This window comes from Sceloporus occidentalis, unplaced genomic scaffold (assembly GCF_023333645.1).
Source record: "Sceloporus occidentalis isolate IW3139 unplaced genomic scaffold, rSceOcc1.0.p SCAF_1, whole genome shotgun sequence".
Taxonomy (NCBI): Eukaryota; Metazoa; Chordata; class Lepidosauria; order Squamata; family Phrynosomatidae; genus Sceloporus; species Sceloporus occidentalis.
The window spans coordinates 21,664,977-21,690,779 of NW_028316981.1; the positions used below are offsets into that span (position 1 = coordinate 21,664,977).

Below are 25,803 nucleotides of genomic sequence, written 5' to 3' on the forward strand. Positions count from 1 at the left end.
ATGATTCCATTATTCTAAACTAGTCATTAAGCTGCATTGTGGCTCAGTTATGTTGAGAAAAAGATGGTTGTTTGAAAGAAGGCTTGCCTTTGAGACTCTTTTCATGGAAGCACAGCCTCTCTTGTGGATGAATTCTCAGCCATGAGTATCAGAATCTGCTATATTTTTTCTTAGAAAGTGGTGCTTTTTACCTCCAGCAGTGCCACAGCTGAGAATAAAAAAGAGACAGAGAGATGACAGGTAGGGGGCAAAAGGGAGAAACTGGAGAATTAGAAAAAGGAAATGAAGGTAAAAAGGGGGAATGGGGATAAAAACACAAGGGGCTACATCTACGTATGTCCAAAGTTGTAGGCAGTGGCTAAAGGTAGTTCCTGGGCCTAGAAAAAGAGGAAGCCACTGACAATTGCTTTTATACACCGATGGCATTTGGCAGATGCAGCTTCATTCAACCCTGCAAGATGCTCTGTTTGTTAACACAAGATGCTCTGTTTGCTAACATTTCCCCATGGCTCATAATTACTCAAGACACTGGCACTGGCCATGAAGAAAGCAACATTCTTTTGAAGGTTCATTCTCCCTATCATCAGTATAAAGTATGTTACCATGCTCAATGGACTGTTACTTTTGCTGAGCCTCAGTCTGTATTTAGGTGGACATTAACAAAAAACAAACAAAAACAAACCCTAAATAAGTACATTTGATGAACTAAGCTATTGTCTATGAAAGTTCATGCCACAAAGAAAACTGATTGCCTTCTCAGGTGCCAAAGGCCTTTATTTTTTTGGTCTGTTCCAACTGCTTCCCTCCCATCATGTCAAAAATGCCAAAGATGTACCCTTTCACCTACCAAAATCAGATTCTTTTTCTTGTTGTTGTGTGCCTTCCAGTCATTTCTGACTTATGGCAACCCTATCATGGGGTTTTCTTGGCAAATTTCTTCAGAGGAGGTTTGCCATTGCCATAATCTGAAATTGACAGATTGTGATTTGCCACCAAATTGGTTTACAGGGCCAAGCTGGGATTCAAACCCTGGACTCCAGAATCAGTCCAATGCTCAAACCACTACACCGTGCTGGCATTTGTGAGATATTTAACCTTCTGTGTCAGAGACCTCAACAAATTACAAATCCTAAGATTTCATAATATGGAGTCATGGCAGTTCAAGCAGTGTCAAACTGCTTTAATTTTGCAGTGCAGGCACAGTCTCAGTTAATTTTATCTTTCCTAACTGAGGTTTTTGCCCAGGTGAGAAAGAAAACAATATCCAGAGATGTTCTCACAGATTTTACTCCCTACAAAGAGGAAGGCCAAGAGCAAGCGGCTGTGTTCAGCTGATGTCAGCCAGCCTCACTTCCTCTCAGAGGCCCTTGTGTTGGCTCTGGTATGGGCCTGAGCCAGGCAAAAGCAGCTCAGGCCAAAGAATGCAGTTGGGAGCTAGAGGGAGGGGGATGCAGACTCCTGCCAGGCCTAGCTGCTTGAAGCAGTCCACAAGATAAAAGGGCTATTTGTGCATAAAGAAAGGGAAAAGAAGAGTCAAGGGAGGAGTGAAAAGGCAGGGCTGGAATTTCCCCGAGGGGTGTCACAAACAGGCTGGGTGGAATGGAGGCCACTCTGATGGATGGGGGAGGCAGAGATCAAAACACACATGTCATAAGTGGAGATGACAATCAGGCTATCTTGTACCCATTCAATGGTATGAAGATAGGATCTGTGCCTGCACAAGTACACTTCGCTTGTGTGTACTGATAATGCACTTGTTAACCAGAGCTTAATAGTCAACATTACAGATTTGTTTTTTCTGAAGCTTCAGAAAAGCAGATTTACAGCTCCCAGAACTCCCGAGGCTACATAGCCATGTGCCATAGTGGCTGGGCGAGAACTATAATTTTAATATGTGTTAACTTTTCCCAAACTCTGTTCAGAAATCCTACCTACCTGGTTCCCTAAGGCATACAGCATTTTGAAATTCTAAAGAATGCAGAATTTGGAAAGCAAAATGTTAGATGACACTAAAACTATATACCAACTGATCATCTAAACTAGCATAAACCCAAGCTATCCATAGTGTAAGTATGGAGATGATTCAACCAAGGGGTAAAACATTATACGAGGGACTCCAAAACACACAACCACAGATCGTATTTGTATGCAAAGGGATCTTGCAGCACCTTTGAGACTCACTTCTGAAAGAAAGAAGCTGGCAGCATGAGCTTTTGTAGACTTCAACCTACTTCCTCAGATGCAAGTTCCTCAGATGCAAATAGTTTCAAGTCTATGAAAGTTCATGCTACCAGCTTCTTTCTTTCAGTTAGGCCCAGTACAGACTGGTGCTATGCACCGGCCTGGGGCCAATTTTAGGGCTCAGGAGAGCGGCACGTCAGCATGCTTCCGAGCCCTACCGCGCTGTCCAGACACCTTTTTGGCATGCATGCGTTCACATAGTGTGCACGCTGGTTATGCACCTCATGCACCATGTCCAAACAGCATGGCACACAAGGGACATCACCGTGCCGCTGCAGGGCACTAATGGCACCTCGTCAGTGGCCAAAAAAGGAGCCATGTTCGCGACTCCTTTTTCTGGGTGCATCATCGCCGCTATGTGCAGTTGCCATGGCAATGATCCATGGGAGAAAGGGGCAGTGTCTCACCGCCCCTTTTTGCCCGTCTGTATCCCCCCTTAGTCTCAATGGTCCTACAAGATCCCTTCACATACTGATTTTTCAGACTAACAGCTATGTCTTTGGTCATGAAGGTGATTGAGAGTGATTGTAAAAAGTTTGATATATAATGACAATAATAGCTCAACAGTTCATCTGTTGTTTGCTAACTCAGAGAGCACCTAATTTGAAATGTACCATTGCCATAAATTCCTTATTTCTATGTGAGGTTCTGATTACTCAGAATGAACTAGAAAAATAACAGGAGAGATACAGTATGTACCAGTATTCTATCCAGGCTACTTTACACATCACAGTGGTACACTTTGGAAGCTGAAAATGACAAATGTGCTTGGATGATGAATAAGTGGAGTTTTATCTATCCACTTCCTGTATTTCTGTGTTACCTTTGTTAAGACTTCTAGACTGTATACTTGTGTTACACTTTTAGGCTGAAACGTAAGGAAGCAAGTGTATGCTTTTAAAAACATAATTTTTGAAGCGATCCACAGTGGCCACAACTGGATGCTTCAGATGAAAGAGAGTAAAAAGTAGCACAATGATATTACAGTCTTTCCTCTTTTAATCCCATTACTGGGATCTGAAATTTAGGAATATTTTGAATAGGGTTGTCAATTCTTTGGTTCCCTAGATGACCTCTGATATTTTAACAGGAACACAACAGGCTAAATTTCTGTGGGTAAAAACTTGGCCAAATCAGAAGTGGAAACAGTTCTGGGGGAAGTCCAACTTGGAAACAGAGCTGTGAGTGTGTAATTTTTACCTCTGATGTGACAGGTACAGAAATTCTGTTAGAAAAGTGGTGGCAATTTCACTATGCAGAAAATATATCATTTTCTGATTACCTTTGATTCCTAACAAACAATAATGCTCTTGTTCTAAAAAAAAAAAAAACCCAATTGGCTGACTTTTGCAAACAGAACTGAAATTAAGGCTTGATATGATATAGCATTTTCCCCCCAGGCCAGATCACAAACCTAATTGAAATTAAAGATGACAAGACTCCAAGATCAATATCTATGCCTGGAGATCCTGAAGTGTGAAGAAATATCACTGAATGTTATATGCCATCATATCTACAATTTCTATGTATGGCTTTGAAAGCTGGTCAGTGAAGAAAGCGGATAGGAAGAGAATCAACTGATTTGAGATGTAGTGCTGAGGAGGAGTTTTATGGATACTGTGCACTGCTAAAAAGACAAATAAATGGGTCCTAGAGCAAATCAAGCCTGAACTTTCCCTAGAAGCCAGGATGACTAAATTGTGACTATCATACTTTGGCCACATCATGAGAAAACAGAATTCAGTAGACAGGGCAGTAATATTTGGTGAGGTAGAAGACAGTAGGAAAAGAAGAAAACTGTACTCCAGAAGATAGGCTGAATTTAATCATCTTAGCTTCTAGGGAATCTTCAGGCTTCATTTGCTGTAGGACCATATTCCAGATGGATGGACTCAATCAAGGCAACCACGTCTCAGAATTTTCAAGACCCGACAATCTGTGAAAGCTGACAAGATCTGACAGGTTGATGACAGGGTGACTTGAAGGTCTCTCATTCAGGGGCTGCCATAAGTCATAGTCAACTTGATGACAGTTAACAGCATCAAAGGCCAGATGTAGTGCAGAAACCCTTAAAGACACCAGTACTATGAACTAAAGAATGCCCTTAATCAATAATGATTTAAGCTGACAAAAGACCCCCCCCCCAATAGCTGGTAACCTACTCCAGATACCCCAGCTTCTTCTTACTTGCTTTTCTCTCCAGTAAGGAAATATTGCAAAAGACTTATAAGAGGCTGGCAATAGAGATGGGAGGGAACGGGCACAATTAATAAGGCAGGAGTCAGGCAGAAAGATATGTGAGTCTTCAAGGTAACATTTCTTCTGAAGCTGACTACAGAAAACAGCATTGGCACTCAGCAACAAAGACATAGCCAGAATGCTTCTCACGTAGCTGGCGAGGCTGCTAAATAACTCCCTTATGATGCACAAAAGAGATGGACTGCTACTCTTGCGTGGAGCACATCCGGTGACCCCCAGAGCATGAAGTCAGGTTGCTGGAATGAAAAAGGCTTTTGTGGGGAAGGTCTTGGGGCCTCTGTGTAATGGCGTATGTCTTCCAGCATGGAGCTAGCTAGATGCTCTCCAAGCCACAATGATTACAAAAGCCCTGTCTCATGCAGTGAACACTGGGCACCATTTACAAGCAGAAAATTTTGGACCCGCTGGCTCCAGCTTCTTGCGCCTGGCATTGCAAAGAAGGAAGCATGTCTGAGGTGGCATGTGGTCATATAGATCGTATGCACACTGCCTGAAGTCCAACACTGTGGGAGTGCAATCTTGTCTCAGATACTGCTCCTCAAGAGGAGGCAAGTGCATAGGCTGGATGCTTTAACCCAGAGGTGGGAAACATGTAGTCCTCTAGATGTTGCTGAATTGCATCTCCCAGCATTATTCACTATTGGCTATGCTCATAAGGGCATGGCATAGTGGTTTGAGTGGTGGATTATGACTCTAGAGACCAAGGTTTGATTCCCTGCTTGGCCATGAAACTCACTGGGCAAGTCGCATGTTCTCAGCTTCAGAGAATGGCAATGGCAAACCTTCTCTGAACAAGCCCCACAATAGTTTGCTTTAGGGTCTCCATAAGTCAGAAATGACTTGACATGACAACAACAACAACAACAACAACAACAACTAGAGGAGTCCAACCAGATAGGGAATGGGGAAGTCAAGAAAAAGTTGCTGCCACCAACAAAATCTCAAGTTGACGATTGGGAACCTGGGATGTTTGCTCTAGGCAAGTAACTAGTCCCCTCCTTAAAGACAATTTTTTGAATTATTTGAAAATGCAAATTCTAAGGTTCTATAATATGGAGCCATGGCAAATAAAGTGGAATGATAGTACTATATAGTATAGTGTCATTCCTGTATTAGTGTTAAAGGCCTCTTGATCTGTAGACCAGGGATACAAAATCTTTGTACTGACCCTACTCCTGTTGAAAGGGTCTGACTTTCTCAGATACCATAAGAAAAACAGTGCTCTTCCTAGTCCAGGACTGTCTTACCTTAGTAAGACAATCCTGGTGGTGGAGTCTCCTCCTTTGGAGGTTTTTAAACAGTAGCTGGATGTCCATCTGTGCTTTGATTGTGTCTTCCTGCAAGGCAGGGGATTGGACTGGATGGCCCTTGTGGTTCTTCCAGCTCTTTGATTTTATTTATTTTAATAGTCAGTCTGCTGCTTCTGGGAAATATGAACATAATAGCACCCTTCTGTTCATCTTCCCCCTGTACTTGGCCTGACACATACTGCCTCAAATACTACAGATACTGTATAGCCATTGTGATCAATAGTTATTAATAGCTCAATGTTTCATCAGTTTGCTTAATGCCCTTTTAAAGCTGCCCACTTTGGTCATCATCATTACATAGCCACTCTGAGAGCCTTTGTGGCTGGTAGAGCAGGGTAAAAATATTCTAAGTAAATAAATAAATAAACAAATTGTGCTTCCTTTTATCTATCCCAAATCTTCTGCAGGTGTGCAGCAATGGAAGAGGCTCAAAATGCCTACTGTCTACCCAAACAAGAATTATGCAGCCCCCAAATGAAATGGGCCTTCTATCCCCAAATTTCCAGCCCTGCAGAAAGGGAGATGTTGAAAAATAATTCACACTTTGAGCTCTTCTGTTTGGTGTGTTAGATTTCCTTTGTTAATTGTATTTGCCCCTTTTCTTTGGATGCCTTAACTCTTATTTCTAAATGCTCAACAGAACTTTTAAATCATTGCAGTGTTACAAATTTGGAGTCCGAAGGACAATTTCATGGGGGAGGTCCCCATTTCACCCTTAATAGGTAACTCTAGTATTACGGGAGTTAAGCAAAACTTATCTGTATCTGCTTTCTCACATTGGAACACTGAGAAACTCACAGATACATGATTGTTTTCCTAAATTTAGATGAGGAATTTCCATCCAACTCCCTTATTTCCCCCCCAGCTTGTTTTGTTTTTGTCCATATCCCATGGAAACAGAGCCAGGATATCTTAGACAATTACCTTATTAACTCATAGGCCTAAATCACAAGCTTTCCACAATTTTTGTGCTTTGCCTGGAAGATATGCAATACATTCTTCTCTGGTTTTGACATGTCCTGTCTTGCTCAATTTACAGTAAGCAAATACACTGCTGATGCGGCTATGGTCATTTCTTTGGCTCCTGGTTCTCTTAACTGTCTTTGCAAGTCTTCCCTTTTCTCTACAAAATCACCTTCAGGCTCCCTCCTAACCTCTACTGTTCATGTACTTTCTTTCTGCATTAATTAAACTTGTATATATATAGTCGCCCACCCACACTCCCATTTCTTTGGAGAAGATAGTCACAGGCCTGCTTTTTATGCAACTCTCTCAGAAGATCCAGCCAGGGATCCACGCGGATGCTTTGAATGCCAAACTAGAAGTGTGGGAAAACCTTAAATGTAGTTTGAAGTCCCATCTAGATTAATGTAGAAAGATCTATTAATCAATGGAAATTTGATAAATTAACATTTATATAAAATTTACTGTTTCAGTAGTTTCATTGATTCAACTCTAGTTGACTCTACAAATTAGATCTTGGATGGAAAATAATGTGACCCACCAAATGTGAACTCCAGCTCCTAGCATACTTCAATATTGACTGTGCTCACTAGGGCTTCTGGGACTTACAGTCCAACCACACCTGGCACAACACCACATGCTCTCCACACCAGATTCAGACCACAGTCTCCCAACAAACACTTAAAAGCAGTGGCGAAGGATAATAGCAGGGCAATCTACACTGCAGAAATAATGCCGTTTGACACCACTTTAACTGCCATGGCTCACTGCTAAGGAATTCTGGGATCTGTATTTTGTGAGCTATTTAGCCTTCTCTGTCAGGGAGTTCTGGTGCTTAAGCAAACTACAAATCCCAAAATTGCACAGAATGGAACCACGGCAGTTCAAGTGGTATCAAACTGCATTATTTCTGCAGTGCAGATGCAACCTGAATCATAGGAGCTGTACAGACGGGCGGCTCAATGCCACCTACTTTTGCCCCAGATTGAGGCCATGGCAACTACATACTGTGGCTTCCAGAGGGAGCAAAAAGAAGCCGCAAAAAAGTAGCTTCTTCTTGCTCCTTGGAAAGGGTGGCATAGGTGCAATGGCATGCCATGATGACACCCCTTCTGCACTGCGCCGTTCGGAGGTGCGTTATCATGGTGCATGCCGTGTAGACCAGCGCGCACCGCAATGACATCCTGCTGGCAACAGTAGGGCTTCGAGTGTGCGGACGCTCAGCCCTCGCTCCGCCCATAGGCTGGCGCTTTTCGCCGGTCTGTACAGGGCCCTAGAATCATAGAGATGGAAGGGGCCACAAGGGCCACATGCAGGAATACACAGCTAAAGCACTCCTGAAAGATACCCACTTACTTCTACTTAAAGACTTTCAATGAAGGAGAGTTCACCCCCATCCCCAAAGCAGTCTATTCCACTGTTCTTACAATAAAGAAGTTCTTTCTGATATTTAAGTGAAATCTCTTTTCTTGTAATTTGAATCCATTGGTTTGTATTCTAATCTCAGCAGCAGCAGAAAACAGGCTTACTCCATCTTCTACATAGGATGTGGAAGGGGAGAGGTGGTATGGGGAGAGGAGCTTAATTTTTGCTCCCACACTGATCCCCTGAACAGCAGCAGAAAACAGGTACCTGGGATCCCAAGCGGGTAGAAGCTGAGGTACAGGAACGAAGCGAAAGGGAGAAATAGTGGATGGGGAAGAGGTTCAACACTCCTTTCTTATATGTCACATCCTATTTTACAAATTGTAAAACATTTAGTGCATAAAACCAGGTCTTGGGGCTGGGATCTTTCCTGAATTTCTAATTTGTGCATTAAATTAAATTTGATTTGTGGGTGCTGAATTAAGATCATAAGCCAGGAGACAAATCAAATCTTTCTCTCAGGTCAGCAATATTAGTGTGGAAATTACAACACATTCTCTGAAATGGCCTTATCTGTTCGTCCTGCCCCCTAATCTCAGTTGACCTATTCCTGTGTCTGTGGGATACAACTGGACTTAAGACATTCCACTGACGTCTCACTCCTTAACAGAGTGAGCTTTTGTCCCTTTGACAACAATGGCAGCGGCTTTCAAGTGATCACAGCCAACTCCTGATGAAATTACAGATGAGCAAGCAATTGCATGTTAACTACAACCATGATATTGATCCCCCCACTTTGAACTTGCAGAAGATTTGCATTTTGGACATGTACTTATAAAACCCAGCCAACACAACAGGGGATCTGGCCTGTGGCTGGGGCTCCTGGGGTCTGTCTATAAATACCAAGGATGGCGAAGAGCCATTTTCACACGTGAGGCTCAGAAACCCATCGGGTACAGCCCAAGCCGATTGCAAAGGAACGTAAAACCTGCACTGCCGACAAGGTAGATATTCAATTTCCCTAGGAACAATGTTCAAGCACTACACTGATAAAGTGAGAGAAGCTCAAAGCTGATGCCCATTCTGGTATCTCGTGCAAAAATGCTGCAAGGTACTATGAGAATTGTTGGTTGAATGGGAGAAATCAACCACAGCCAGCTTTCTTTAAAAATTGCCTTGAGGGATGGGGGAGGTCTAATGTAGTTCTCAGGATGTAGGAGAGTTCCTCTAAGCACTGCTGAGGAGGAAATGAGAAAGAGGAATGAAGGGAAGAGATAAAGAAAGACTGATCAGAGACAAAAAAGTAAGAGGGAAAATAACCCAGGTGCTTACGGACAAGTACTTCATCTGGGAATCATGCTGCTTTGTTCATAGAACTTTACAAGGGATACAGATATTGGCCTAAATCCTGTCAGTCCCAATGAGACTAGAGCCACTGATTCAAGGGATATGTGTTGACTCACCATTCAACAACTGAACTGATTGACTCTGGTTGGGAAGAACCAATAGGATTCAAGGCCATAGTTGCAAAGTGTCTTTTGACTGGTAGCAGCAGAACCCAGCTGCCCGGAAGCACTCTGAGTGTATCTCACTAGGCTGCTGATCAGACATCCTAGAAGCTGTTAACTATTATTCCTTACATGGTAATGAGTAAAACTATTGTGTATCCAGTGCATCTTTTAATAGACCAAAAACCAAAACAAATCCTTCCTTCACCCAATTCTCCTGAGCCTATAACAAATGGTGAATACTAAGGGTAGGTAGCCAAAGGAAAGTTAGGAAGCCTCTTCTAGCTAAAGTGTTGGACTTTGATCTTGAGAGACAGGGGGCACAAGTCTCATCAGTCACAAACCTGCAAGGTAGCTGTGAACAAACTTCCATATCCTTCACTTCTCCTTTGCTCAGCTGTAAAATGGGAAAGGCAATGACTTCCTTACAAAGACAAAGTACATTTTCTACTTTGGTTTTTTTTTTTAAAGCAAGCCAGCAAGCTATGGAAAGTTTTAATCATAAAGCAGATCTAGGTCCTAGTTGCTGCCACCAAATCCCACAACTTTTAACAAGATGAACTTCAAATGAAGTCATCTCCCACTGCAATTACTGACTTGAAAGATTCCAGTTGCTTTGGAATGTTGAATGAAAAAAGAGATAAAGGAATGAAAGAGTAAAAGGAAGGAAGATGTCAGAAAACAGTGTGAGGAACAGGCAAGCTGCTGAAAGAACAAATGAAAAAATAAAGGGAAAGTGTAGGTCAAAACAAGGAAATAAACAAAGATAGGCTCCAAGGCAGAAGGGGTGGGTGGGCAAAAGAGCTGCAAAAGTTAGCTTCACAGAGAGCCAGGCAGGCAGCTTCCCCTACCTTTTTCCGATGTGGGTCATTCTTCGCAAGGCAAGATCTTTGCAGAGTGAGATACCCTCCAATCACCTGGATCTCCTCGGCTGTGGGATAGCGCTTCTTTACAGGTGCCATGATTGGGAGAATGTCATTCTCAATGCCGTTCTCCACTGCTGTGGTGATAGGTGCCATGGGGGCTTTGCGGGGATTGATTGTGATAGTGTTTCCACTGCGACGCTGCACAGCTGGGTGGGGGGATGAGGCCCGGGCCAAGCCCCCCACTCTGACATCCTCCTTAACACTGGCACTTCCTCCTCCAGCACGTTTCATGGCCTCAGCCTCGGGAAGCTCCTCAGAGTCCGGGAGAAGTTGTTCACAGCTCGGTGAGGAGCAGGAAGTGGGGGCTGGGGGCTTGACAGAAGGAGAAGGAGGAAGAGGGGAAGGGCTGGCTTCCTGCTTGGGTTCTGGGGGTGGGGAGGCTGATCCCCGCCGCGGCACCACCACAAAGGAGTTCCGGGAATGGAGACGCAGGTTGGCCAAGGCCTTGCCCTGGACATCATCTTCAGCGACCAAGGCTGGGGGTGGTGCGGGGTAGATCTCAAAAGAAGCCTCCAAATCACTGCTCTCAGCTTTGAGCCCTCTCTCTGGAGAGGCAGCCTCCCTGCTCCATATTTTTGCAGTTGGCGAGCGTCTTGGGGGGCTGTCTGGCCAGGCTTCCCCACTGCCAGATTTGGCTTCAAATTGGCTGCGATAAGATGCCACAGTGCAGGGCACTGGAGAGGTCAGTCCCGGAAGGTCACGGGGAGGGTTGGGTGTGTTGTCATGGTACTGCCGGGTTGGACTGGGATCTACCCGTGAGTGGCCTGGCTTTCTCGCTACATAGCTGCTCTCTATCAGATTCTCAGTACTCAAGGATCTCACTGGACGTGGTGACATTGTCCCACTGCTGTCCTCCTGGCTGAACCGGCTCAGCAATTTGCTCACCCGCCCTCGGCGCTGCTCTGGCAAGGATGCTCTGCCGATGGAATTGAGGTCCTCCACACTGCGGCTTAAAGCGGACTTGACGATGAAAACCTCCCCAGCACGTATCTCCGTCACACTCCCCCCGCGCCGCGCCAACAGTTCATTGAGGGATTCCACACTGCCTGATTTGGTTTCCCCTGAGTGTCGATCGCTGGCAAGTTGTGCTGGTGGTGCTCCTGGCACTGTCTCAATGATGATGACGTTGTCAGCGCGTAGGGTGCGGACACCTGGAATCTGCCCATAGAGATCCACAATCTGCTTGGCTTTAGCACTGGCAAGGTCACTCTCTGCTGGGGCAGACTCCTTGTAACGGCGCTTCTCCAGTTGGATGAAAGGGTTTTGGTGGACTGGCCCAATCTTCTCCTGCAGCACAGAACTCTCTAGCTCTCCTCCTGGACCTGTTGGTGTTGTACTAGTTACAGGGGCTGCTCCACTCTCAGTTCCCCCTGGCCCACCTGTCTCTGAGAAGGAGGTGCTGGAGCCCTGCTTGGCTCGTCGTCGTTCAATGATCTCCCGCTTCCAGGCTGGCATCTTGGCCATGCGGTCTTGCTGTTCCCGCTCCCGCCGGCGGGCTTCCTCTTCCTCTTTACGACGGCGCTCCAGCAACTGGAGTTTCCACTCTGGTAGCACAGGAGCTGACGACATCTTTGCCTGAGAAGTGTGGAATGGCAGGAAACAGGCAAAAAACCTGGGAAAGAAAGAGGAGAGTAAAAAAAAGAAATGAAGGATAGATAGAAAGAAAGAAGATATGAAAAGAGAAAGGAGCTTCAAGAATTAGAAGGATGTAAACCAAAGGAAAAATAATAAAGAAGCAGGCTGTCTTCAAGTGGATAAAGGAAAAGGCAGCAGGAAAGGGAAAGGGAGATGAGGGAAAGTAGAGGAGAGGAGGAGAAAAAAGAAAGAAAAGGATAACCAGAGCAAAGTGGGCATGGGTGGGAAAAGGTTTGGAGAGAGGGGTGGGTGGGGGTAAGGAGGAGGAGAAATAGAAGGGAATATTGGAGCAAAATAAGAGACCACAGACCAAGGGGAGGTAAATTATTCATAAAAAAACATGTGAAAGGAAGATAGATAGATGGAAGGTGGGCAAAGGGGGTGTGGTGGGATGGAGAAGAAGTGGTGTGGAGGCAGAACAACAGATTCAGGGAAGGAGGGAAACAGAAGGATGGAGGAAGAGGGAAAGGCCAGATGAAGGAAGGAAGGAGGAACAACTGTAAGGACCAGGGGGAAGGACAGTGGGGTAGGAGGGGTTGAAAAGCAGAACTGTGAGAGCTTCAGAAAGACAGAAAGAAAGAGACAGAGAGATGAAAAGCCCTCCTTTTGGCTCCGCCTGGGACTTGTTTTTTCCCTCCCCCACCCACCCAATCCACTCATCCTTTCCGGCACACGTCACACACCCTCCCTCCCCTCCCCTCCCCAGTCTTGTGAGGGGTGGGTGTGACAGTTCCACACGTGGATCTCCACACAAGGACCACCAGGCACCCAAAGGAAGGAAGCAAACAAGCCCAACAGCCAGTAGCCTCAAGACTGGTTCATCTCTCTACATGCTTTGACTGTATTTTGGGCAACTGGAGAAGAGAGAGGTTAAAGAACAGGAGGAGGAGACAGTCACTGATGGCTCTTTCTTCAAAACATTTTAATCTTGCAGTGGTGCTTCTAAATCCATATTTCTCACCCTGCCTGCAGAACAACTGAATACAGAGCCAGGGGTGTAGGGTAAACCAAATATAAATAAGGCTAAAATAGCACTACATATTGAGCTCAAGAGCCAAAAAAGAACACCGATTAAAAGGATGCAACCCAGGTTACTTAATCTAGATTGAAACATGGAGCTCTTGCATTTTTACACCGAGAAATGCAATCTGATACCAAGCAGCAGGGACGCAGCAGGAATCAAGTGCATGTCACTAGTTTCCTGTTGAGATTCAGCTACAGAGGAGATGGCCTTGTGCACCCTCAAAAGGATGGAGACAAGGGTGTAGCAGGAGGGTGTGTGTGTTAAAATGTATGTATTTCCCCTCATTAGAATTCTGTCTCCCATGATATCTTCCTTCAGTCCACAAATTTCTTCCATTCAAGAGAGTGAGGCGCTAACAGTCCTTGCCTTATGAGAATATACTTAGGGAGCTGGGTATGTTCAGCCTGGAGAAGAGGTTTACAGGTGATATGATAGCCCTGTTTAAATCTTTGAAGGGATGTCATATTGAGGAGACAGCAAGCTTTGTTTTCTGCTGCTCCAGAGAACAGGACCCGGAACAATGGATGCAAGCTCCAGGAAAAGAGATTCCACCTCAACATTAGGAAGATCTTCCTGACAGTAAGGGCTATTCAACAGTGGAACACACTCCCTCGGAGAGGGGAAGAGTCTCCTTCTTTGGAGGTTTTTAAACAGAGGCTGGATGGCCATCTGTCAGGGATGCTTCATTGAGATTTCCTGCATGGCAGAATGGGGTTGGACTGGATGGCCCTTGTGATCTCTTCCAACTCTATGATTCTATGATTCCGTGGGCTAGAACTCTTCAATTTGCTGTGTTTGTATTTATTTGGTTATTTTGTCTGTCCTTTTTGTTTGGCTGTCTAAACTGTATTTCAAAATGTTCTGCTGAAATTTTAGGCTATTGCAATTTGGGCACTGAAGGAAAATTTAATTAGGTGAGACAGAAAACGTATGGGGAGTGGCCCAATGCCCTGATCTCCCACTCCCCAGCTGCATCTTTCAGGGAAGGGAAAATTCCTTTAATCTGAGTTTAGAATGGCAAGTGGCTTTGGCTTTAAAAGGTCACCTAGAACCCCATGTGCCTAGCCACTGAGTAGGGCGATTAAGATGTATTTATGGGAAATATAAACACTACACTGCTAATTTTTCTGATTTCCCAAAGTAGGCTACAGCACAATTAAATACCTGAAATAAAAATACCATCTTGGATGGCTCCGCTTTAAGACTGAAAAGGAAGATCAATCTTCTTAAGAGGGAGGAGGAGGAAGCCAGAGTGGCTTAGTGGTTTGAGTGTTGGCTATAACTCTGGAGACCAGGGTCTGATTCTCTGCTCAGCCGTGAAACCCACTGGGTAACCTTGGGGAAGATACACTCTCTCAGCCTCAGGGGAAGTTCAATGGCAAACCTCCCCTGAACAAATCTTGTCAAGAAAACCCCATGATTAGTTTTAAAATGTATACAGACAATAAAAAACTTATAAGACAACAACAGCGACAACAAAGATATTGGACAAACAATCTTAGACAAACAGTTAAACATAACTCATTCTACAGGTTCGGTATTTTCTTAGAACCAAGCATTCATTTTACTGACAGGCTTCCTGTATCTTCAGACACCCATTACCAACTATTAGAATCAAATTTGTCATATGCTGAAATAATTTCCCATGGTTGTCTCACATTTCACTGGTATTTAAGTTTTTAATGATATCTTATTTTCTTGTTTCGTGCTAATATCCACATGTCCACAAAGGGAAGTTTGTCCTTTACATATATTGCTATTGGTGACTACCTTTGTTTTTAAATCGTCACACTACTAAGATTTGATAAAGCAAAGTTATTCGATCTTAATTAAGTTTGTAGTCATGTGGCCCCGCTTGTATTCTAAATGTGTAAGCACTTTACTCCAATCATCTAGAAACTGTTCTGATGTTTCATCTCTTAATTTATAGTCATCTTATCTAAGTCTAGAACTTTCTTTACGAAGAAAAAAACCCTTAAGTCAGAAACAACTTGAAGGCACCAAACAGCAACAACGAGGACAAACATGGAATTACTGTATATACTCGACTATAAGCTGACCCCATGTATAAGTCGAGGGTGAGTTTTGGGGCCAAAATTATGGATTTTGATAAGACCTGTGCATAAGTTGAGAGTGAAATTTAGGATCTAAACGATGAAGCAAAGGAAAACAATGTCAAAGAATGTAGCCATACATTCCAGCAGACATAACTCTTTGTGCTCACTCTTAAAGCTGGATGGATGAGAGAGAAGAGGGGGTCAGTGCTTCCAGGACAGATTATACTCTTACCTTTCACCGGGAGATGGTTCCTTATTTTAAATAAGAGTTAAGATACAATACTTACATTGACCCATATATAAGTCGATTTAGGTTTTCAGGGTCAATTTTTTGACTTACATTTCTAGACTTACACATAAGAATATACAAAATAAGAAGGATATGGACAGGAGTAATACAAACCTAATGTAAGAGACTTTCAGAATTTCAAGCGATCCCTGGAGTGCAAAAGGCTGCAGAAACCAACAGTGCCAGGTGAGGATGCTCAATCGACTTGGGTACCCAGCAGCTCCGCCTTTTGAAATTCTTAACTGGGTCAAAAGCTGAGATTCCTGAAGAGGAAACAAAAAAAGGCAGCCAGGCAGTGGGAAGAGCAGCTCAAATCTCAACAGCTGAGAGGAGATCCAGGGGACCAAAGCAACAGAGCAGCCAATGGGTGGATTTTCATGGGATCCCGGATAGCCAGAGAAAATCCCAAGAATCCAGGTGTGCCCAAACTGGGTGCAGAAAGTGGTTTTCTTAACAATCCAAAAAAGGAATGTCCCAATAGCTGGAGAGAATCCAAGGAATGTCCAGAGAAGAACCAGGAGATCCAAGTAGGAGCTGAAAAAGGCTATGTATCCCAAGGATTTCTGAGGATCCAGGAGGAGCCAGAGAGAGCAGAGCAGAGAGGTGGTTCAGATCCCAGTTAAGCCGATATCGACAGGGTTTGTCCACACACACACACACCCCCAAAGCCAACAACGAATGGAAACTCAGATCTTGGAGCGAAAGGGCTGTGAAGAAGGCTCTTTCCAAGAAAGGGCTAGGAAGTCCCCCAACCTTTTGGGGCCAAGGGGGGAAACGAAGAAACCAACAGAATAGTGTTGGTTCTGGTGGGAAACCAGGATCAGTCTTTTCTACTCACTCTCAAACCAGCCTGGTCTTGGAGATGGAGGGCAGAAGGTGGGCTGCTGGCTCCTCCGCTTGGTCCATCTTGGCTGGGAACCTGGGTGTGTGTTTGTGTGTGTGTTTGTGTCTTTGTGTTGCCTCCAGCTCTTCTGAAATCCGAAGTTCCTTTTGCCAAAGCCCAAAAGGAAGGGAGGGGATTCAAGCAGCGGATCTGAGTCAAGAGCAGAAGAAAAAGGAGGAGGAGGAGGAGGGCTTTTTTGGATTAGTCAGTTCCTTTTCTTTCTCTCTTCCTCCTTCTCCTTCTTCTTTTTAAACCCCCTTCCCTTCCACCTCCTTCCTCCTCAAGCTTTGCGAGGAAGTTTGCGGCTCGAAGCAAAGGAATGAGAAAGAAAGAAAGAAAGAGCCTTCCTTCTCTCTCTCTCCCTCCAGCTCTCTTCTTCAGCCAGCCGCTTCTTTTAATCCATGGCCCAGCTCCACCTCCAGCCCCATGGCTTCAAATCCCTTTATTTAACCCAAGATGGGGGAAGGAAAAAAAACTGGGGTAGGGGAAGAAAAGAGAGAGAAGAGAAGGAAAAGGAGAAGAGAAGAAAGCAAGAGACAAGAGAAAGGAGGAGAGGAGGGAGAGGAGGGGAAGATGGGGGTCTTTGTGTGTCAACTGGAGGGGAGGACAATGGGAAAGGGGCGGGGAATGGCTGGCGAAGGGGAGAGGGGCAGCCAGGGAGGGGGCTCATTATTGGCACACATCTGGGCCATGGCCTCCCTTCCCTTTTTATGGCCCTCTGCCTTAAGGCCTCTCCCTCCAAGTGGAGGAGGATGACCATGGCAGGCATTCTGCCCCACAGACTCTGCTTTGCTCAATGGGGGGGGGGGGGGCATTATGAGCCCCACAGACAAGGACACCCCCCCCACACACACATACACATAAGCACATTCCTGGCATTCCCCTCAGGCAGCCAGCCCCCTTGCCTTTGGGGTTGGGTCCCTATATGGGGAGAAAGGTGGGGATATAAGAAAATAGCATTATAAAAACATAAATTGGGGGCCTTCTTCAAGTCATTTCCCACTTATGGTGACCCTGAGGTGAAGCTGTCACAGGGTTTCTTTAGAAGGGCTCTGTCTTTGCCTTCCCCAGAGGCTGAGAGAGTGTGGGTTGCCCAAGGACACTCAGTGGGGTTTCAGGGCCAAGCTGGGTCTTGTGGGAAACACACACACATCTTCCCATGCAATATAAATAATTAGGAATATCATATGTGTGTATCATTGTTGTGTCCCTTCAAGTCATTTCTGACTTATGGCAACCCTAGGGTGAACCTGTCACAGGGTTTTCTGGGCAAGATTTGTTCAGAGGGAGTTTGCCCTTTCCTTCCTCTGAGGCTGAGAGAGTGTGGCATCTTGCCCAGGGTCACCCAGTGGGGTTTTATGGCCAAGCTGGGTCTCTGGGAAAGACATACAAACACACATTTTCTCATGCAATATAAATAGTGAGGAATATCGTATGTGTGTATTGTTGTGTGCCTTCAAGTCGTTTCTGACTTATGAGGTGAACCTGTCACAGAGTTTTCTTGGCAAGATTATTTCAGAGGGGGTTTGCCATGGCCTTCCCCTGAGGCTGAAAGAGTGTGGCTTGCCCAAGGACACTCAGTGGCATTCATGGCAGAGATGAGTCTCTGGACAGGCAGATACACACACACACATCTTCTCATGCCGTATAGATAATGAGGAACATGTTATGTGTGTATTGTTGTGTGCCTTCAAGTTGTTTCTGATTCATGGTAACCCTAACGCCAACCTGTCAGGGGGTTTTCTTGGCAAGATTTGTTCAGAGGGGGTTTGCCAATGGCTTCCTCTGAGTTTGTTGTTGTTGTTAACTGTCCTTGAGTCAACCCCGACTCATGGTGACCCTGTGGATGAGACACCTCCAAGTCCTAGTGTCCTCTGCTCAGGTCCTGCAGGCCCAGGCTGGTGTATTCCCTGATCAAGTCTATCTGTATGGCATGCAGCGGCATTGCTAGGGTTGGTGTCACCCGGTGTGGTAACTCATGCTGTCACTCTCCCCCATTGACCTCCTGCCATACCACACCATACAGAATCCTTTGTAAAGATTTTTGTACTAATGATACTCATAAATCTTAATTGCCATATATCACTGAACGTAATGGTAATAGTTGTGACAAAAACAACTTTGCAAAATTGATGTTAAATTACATGGCCGTACGAACGGCCTAAATGTATTTACATACACATAGTTTCATGTGGTTAAAGTGAAAAAGATGTGATGTTTTTAAAGATTTTTTTAAAAAAATAAACAATTTAATATTAATTTTTAATTAATTTTTAAAATTTAATTTAAAAAACTTTAAAAATGGATACACATGTGCAAAGGGCACATACACAAATGCACACAATATGTTCTTCATTACGTATATTGTATGAGGCAATGTGTGTGGGTCTTTTACAGAGAATGATAAATGTGTTCTCTTGGGAACATGGTTACATGAAAACCCTGTATATATTTTAGTCTCTGTAAAACAGAAACCACCCCCCACAATACAATATATAGGGTTCTCCTTGTACTCCATATGTATATGCATATAATATGTTTCTCATTGCCTGTATCAGTGCTTCTTAGGCTATCTGATGTAGGAGACCAGAATCCCGCCCGCCCCCGGTGGGTCAAGGAGCAGCGCCACATTTATGCCCATTGGGTACAATTCTTTCTTAGTAGTACAAAATAAACCAACACTTATGTAAGTCCCATTGATTCAGTGGGTCTACCTGGGACCTGTTGGATTACTAACTGATACACAGTCCCTGGCACGATCAATGACTCCAACATTGTGTAGGAATCCCCCTTTCCGTATTTTCCTCCTTTGGTGGCACAATGGAAAAGAGAAAAGATAGAAGAAGAGGTGTAAACTAGACATTAGAAATAGGAGGAAATGCTCTCCGGTTGGACTTTTAAAAAAATTAATTAATTAATTTTAATCCCATCTGTCTCCCGATAATGGGACTGAAGGTGGCTATCACCAGATTTAAAACAATACTAATTAGAAACAATAGAAGAACATTAATAAAAGTTTAAAAACAAGATTTTATTTATTTATTTATTTATTATTTAAATAAATAAAATTTAAATAAATTTAAATAAATAAAATTTATTTAATTTTAAAATTTAAATAAAAAATAAAAAAATTAAATAATGTATGGTTAAAAAACTAAACATTAAAAATATTAGAATAATAGAATCATAAAGTTGGAAGAGACTCCAAGGGTCACTCAGTCAAACCCCATTCAGCCATGCAGGAAGACACAATCAAAGCACCCCTGACAGATGGCCATCCAGCCTCTCTTAAAAAACCTCCAAAGAAGGAGACTCCCATCACACTCCCAGGCAGCATCTTACGCTGTCAAACAGCTCTTACTGTCAGGAGGTTCTTCCTAATGTTGAGGTGGAATCTCTATTAAAATGCCTTAAAATACTATATACCAACCTTAAAACAGAATTGCACCGCATTAAAAGCCCAATCCTAGTTAGTTTGTAAAAGCTTGATGGCACAGAAATGTTTTGACCTGCCATCCCAAGGAGAGCAGGGAGTGAGACCATCCTAGTCTCTCTAGGTAGCAAGTTTTATAGTCTGGGAGCAGCCATCAAGGACCCTCTCCTTTGTTCCCACCAAATGAGCCTGACAGGAAGGTAGGACAGAGAGGAGAGCCTCTTTGGATGATATTAGAGGTCTAACGGGCTCATAAAGGGAGATACGGTCCTTCAAATAACCTGGTCTCAAGACATATTAGGCATTATATGTCAAAACCTATAAAGCCCCTATATGAACTTATAGAGAATATCTTAAATCTGGAGGACACAAAAAAGTGTCTGTCAGTCAGCAGTGGTTGATTTATTTGTTTATTGTATTTGCACCAAATTTTTCTGATCTTAGTTTCAAGATTTGTTTCTGATAGATGTAAAAAAAAATAAGGTCACTTTAGGAAGCCTTGCTTATCTTTCAAGAAGACAGTTTTGTGGATAAATGAAACTCCAATAAAAGAGGATGCCAGAACTTTTGTAATTGATTGGCTACAGTTTGTCTGAGGTTGTGGATTGTGGGGCTTGTGATTCTTGGTGTAGGTGAGATGTGTGTTGTGTGGATAGTCTTGGTACAGGAATGTTTTGCAACAGGAGCTGCAAAACCCACATCGGTGGGCTGCAAAACCCAGTGGCCTAGCCAACATCACCAAATGATGAAGAATTCTGGGGGTTCCAGTCCAACGACACCCCACTGTATATATTTTATGTATATATGTTACATACATATATATATATATATATATATATATATATTGTATATGTTCTCCCCCCCTCCTCTTTAATACCCAGTAGTAGGGAAAGCTTTAAGACTTAAATCTAATTGTTAGTTCCAACTACACCAGACCTATTTAGTAATGAGGTAAATCAACACTTACATAAGTTCCAGAGATACAGTGGATTTACTCTAGCTGAGATTGATAATAGGATTTAGGCAGAAGCAATCCTTTACCATTCCTTGTGCTACAGGAGATAGTGGGCTGGTTTAGATTGTCATCACAAGAATAACTTTAAAGTGGGTGTTGAAAACAACAAAATAATTAAAGATTTCCGACACCTAATCATGAATTTACACGGAGAAAGTAGTCAAGAAATCAGAAGAAAGCTTAAGACTTGGAAGAACAGATATAAAATTCTGAAATGTAGCACTAAATATCAAAGTCAAAATCGTCCAGGCCATATTTTTGATTTCTATATATGGCAGTGAAATCTGGACAATGAAGAAAGCTGACAGGAAGAGAATCGCCTCATTTGAAACATGGTGCAGGAGTGAACCTCTGTGGATACGAAGGAAAATAAAACCTGAGCTTGCATTAGACGTCAAAATGACAAAGCTGAGGATGCTGTACTTCAGACAAATCTAATTCAAAAAGATGATAATTCTGAGATAAGTGGAAGGAAATAGGAAAAGAGAGAGGCCACATTACAGGTAGATTGATTCAATCAAGGAAGATCCAGCCCTGAATTTGCAAGATCTGAGAAGAGCCATTGATGACCAGAGCTCATGGTGGCCTCTCATTCATAGGGTTGCTATAAGCTGAAACCTATTTGACAGCAAGCAACAACACAATAATAAATAATATTTTGGGTGGCTTTATGTTATATCACCATCAATCAAAGCTGATCTGATAGCAAACAACAACAGCAAGAAACCTGGTTTGGAGCTTCTGTGTGGTATGGCACAAGACCATTAAAGCAAAATTTACCTGTAGGTAAGAGATCCCATCTGGAATAAATAGTGCACCATAAGCACTATGAGAGCCAACATGTTGTAGTGCTTTAAATGTAGGACTAGCATTCTGGGAGTTGCTGTGTGCCTTCAAATTGTTTCTGACTTATGGAGACCCTAAGGCAAACCTATCACAGGGTTTCCTTGGCCATATTTGTTCAGATGGAGTTTGCCTTTGTTTTCCTCTGAGACTAGAGTTTAAATTACTGCTTGGCCATGGACTCCTACAGGGTGACCTTGAGCAAGTCACATACTCTCAGCCCTCAGAGGAAGGCAAAGGCAAACCCCACCTGAACAAATCTTGCCAAGCTACAACTTCTCCTTCTCCTTAGTACTTACACCTTAAAGATTTGTTATTTTATTGATGCAAGTAGACCTTCCACAGTGCAGATCACAACTATTATATGCATAGTTACTGTGACCATACTTCACCTGATGGCCTTCCTTTAGAGCTACTGCTATTGTTGTTCCTTAGATGTAGACTGAAGTCTACGAAAGCTCATGCTACCAACTTCTTTATTCAGTGAGTCTCAAAGGTGCTACAAGATCTCGCTACATACTGATTCTACAGACATACTGATTTCTACAGCTATGTCTTTGAATGCTGTTGTTATTATTATTATATTGATATATTCTGCCTTTTCCCAAAAATTGGGACTCGAGGTGGCTTATTTATTATAATTTTTTTACGATACTGCTTGTTTAGAGTGCCTCCTGAAATTCATGCAGACATGATCTACATACCAGTGTGGTGTTGCTGGATCTTTCAGTAAACTGGGAAGCTAGGTCTGTGCTCAGATTTCTTGTTGGAGATTCTTGTGTGTGAGAGTACAGTAGATACCGTCAAGTCACTAGTTGATATATGGGACCCCACAATTTCATAGGGATTTCCTAGGCAAAGAATACTCAGGGGTGGCTTGGCCAGTTAGTTCCTTCTTCTGAAATATAACCTACAACACCAGGTACTTGTTGGTGGTGTCCCATCCGAGCACTAACCAGGGGTGATCTTGCTTAGCTTCCAAGATCAGATGAGATCAGGTGCCTTTAAGGTATTTAGGTAGCTTGAAGATTCGTTTACCACCATAATCTGGGTCCTTCAGTTTGGCACATGGTATTATGATGCCACCTAGTGCCACTTAATATTAGTAGCTCCCTCCGGTATAGTCCTGACATACAGCATCTGGCTAGAGACCACAATTTCATTTAAGAGGGTTCAATGTGGCATGATGAAGGTGTAATTTTGTGCAGTTTGCACATCGATTTATTTTGTCCTGCTGCCTTTCAACACTGCAAGGCTTGAAAACAGAGATAATAATGGAGAAGGCATGCACACCACAGTCAGTGATGTCTTTTATGTCTTGTCCTCTTCAATCTATTGTCTATCTCCTACCTCTTTTGCCAACAACAGAGTCTTTTAGTTTGTCGTTGAAAGCACATAACGACAAACTAAAAGACTTATGGTGACCCTTATGGAGTTTTCTTGGCAAGAGATATTCCAAAGAGGTTTGCCATTGCCTTCCTGTAAGCAAGAGAGAGTGTGACTTGCTCCGTGAGTTTCCACAACTGAGTTGGGATCTGAATCCTAGCCTTGCAGAGTCCTAGTCCCCAACACTCAAACCACTGCACCACATTGACATGTTTTTCAACTAGCTACATTCCATGCAATCTATGATTATTCCCACTACAACTAGCCATTAACATATGCACTTCGCTGCACATCCTAAATGCCTACTTTCAGGCTGTTCACATGTTTCTCTGGATCTTACCACACATGCTCCTCAGGAAAGTCAGGATGGCTTCACTTCTGGCAGGCAGTCAAGACTGCACTTTTGTTGTTGCTCTTGTTGTTTTATGGTCTTTGGTCCTTGAAACCAGGATTAGCATTTGGGACTGTTTCAATTTTGTGTGTTTTAAAAACTTCTTTAAAAAAATACTCTTTCAGATATTAATATTTTAATCTGTCCTTTTATCATTTCAGGGCATGAACAGACTAAGGTGATAAATAAATACTATAACTAAAAAAAATTATTTAAAAGAGCCAATGTGATTAGGTAATAAACAAATGTTTTTTGTGGGTTTTTCGGGTTATGTGGTCATGTTCAAGATGAGTTTATTCCTGAAGTTTTGCCAGCATCTGTGGCTGACATCTTCATAGAAAGAATGAATATATATATGTGTGTGTGTTTGTGCATATGGCTTATGTGGCATGACTCACATTGGCTTTAGCAAGAGTCTTGAGCAGAGAAGTTTGGTCTGATAGTGGTCTACCTATGAGAAGATCCTCTTTGAGAATCAAGGAGATGTGTCTGGAGAAAAGGACAAGATGGTACCAATGAGACAGACAGACAAACAAATAGAAGACATACTCCATGCACAGAAACACTTTTGATAGACAGTTGAACAATCACTTCAACACTGGTGGTAGAACAATGTCCTCCATCACAACTGAGGAAAGAGACTGGGAGGCAAGGGAGACAGAGGACAGTGTGGCAGATTTTTCCTTCAAAAGAAGAATGTCAGCAAGGAAGCTCTGGCCTGCAACTGTCCTGACCCTGAACTCTCTAATGGTTAGGTCAAACCTGAGGAAGACTGTATCCAAAATGCATAAGTAAACAGAAGGTTTACTTATTCAAATTATGTCCCTTTATTTCCCATAAACAGAACTGATCTAGTATGTCACTTGTTTTCCCATGCTTCTGCCATGCTTCAGCTGATCTGCCAATGGCATGTGGGCTTCTTCCTAAATGAAACCACTGCAGAACAGAGGCTTTGCTAATCTAAAGGGATTTTGGTCACCATTTGCAACTGCTGTGCTGTTGAAGTGCACATAGCATTTGGCATTCTCTGCTCTAAAGCATATGATGACATTTCTGACTTATGGCAAACCTATTATGGGGTTTTCTTAGCAAGATATGTTCAGAAGGGTTTGTTTTTGACTCCGAGACTGAGAGAGTATGACTTGTCAAAGGTCACCCAGTGGTTTTCCATGGTTAAGCAGAGATTCAAGCCCTGATCTTCAGTCACAATACAATACCAAAACACTACAGCATGTCAAGTCTTTCATGAAGATGCCAGTGAGATTAAAAATTTTGTAAGAAGTCTTCAAGTGGGTTCCCGTGGTGAACCTAGAAAGTGCAATTCAAAGATATAGCTGTGTTAGTCTGTAGAATCAGTATGTAGAGATCTTGTAGCAACTTTGAGACTAACTGAAAGAATGGAAGTGGCAGCATTCCGTAGATGTGCAAAATATTTTTACTTACTTACTTGAGGCTTACCTGACTTGGTTGTTGCATTTCAGCTGTACACATTTAAAAACTATAAATGTGCACAGCTGAAATGCAAACAAACACTGAAACATATTGAACTGCTCTTCTATTTTGTGGTGTGGGTCACTATCCCTATTCTTTCCATGTTATTTCTGCCTTTGGTACAAACTTTTCTGTTACATAAGGAATACCTAGGAACACATCCACTTTGTCAACTGTGGTATACTTGTATTCCAGTCCTTTCTGAGATTATGGATTTTCAGGAGGTCTCAGTGGTGGTCTGAAACAGATGGATAGTGTTGGCTTCCTTTTTGAAACTTCTTTTAGAGTTTTTTTTAACAGATAATTTGGTACAAGAGGCAGAAATAACATGCCATGTTTTGATGTCTTGCTCCTTTTAGTCCCTTCCCATATTGATGAATGTTTGTAAGCATGGGATATTGTTGTTATTGTTGTTGTGTTGGTTGTCTCATTAGCAAAATCATGTCTATCCTCAATTCTTGGTCACATTTGTCAGCCATGCTTCTGGGCAATATGCACATTCACAGCCCTTCATGCCATGGAAGTTCTCAAGTGGAAGCAGCAATATCGCTTGGTTGTTCCCAGGGTCACCCTTTCATGCTCATCCTTAAAATGGATGCTAGTTCCGGTTATGTCCTGAGAAGAAGTCATACGGTTGAGCAGTCAAGCCATTGTAAAAGGAAGAATTATGTACTTTGGGATAAAAACTAATAAACAAGAGGTACTATAAACTCAAGATTAATACAAAGGCCATCCAAATATTCTCATAGCTCAAAATAGCAGCGTTTACTAACAAATCAGTGGG

The 25,803-nt window shown here is 43.1% G+C and overlaps 1 protein-coding gene across 1 annotated transcript in view; it reads right to left on the bottom strand.

Moving 5' to 3' along the window:
• PPP1R18 (protein phosphatase 1 regulatory subunit 18) overlaps positions 1–16,733 on the bottom strand; it is a 56,469-nt gene extending 39,736 nt beyond the window's left edge. The window contains exons 1-2 of the mRNA XM_089515821.1: positions 15,692–16,733; positions 10,498–12,184 (exon numbers count right to left, since the gene is read on the bottom strand). Coding sequence (XP_089371947.1) covers positions 10,498–12,141 — 1,644 coding nt within the window. The 5' untranslated portion in view covers positions 12,142–12,184; positions 15,692–16,733. The remainder of the gene's footprint in view (positions 1–10,497; positions 12,185–15,691) is intronic.
• Between the last annotated feature and the right edge of the window lie 9,070 nt (positions 16,734–25,803).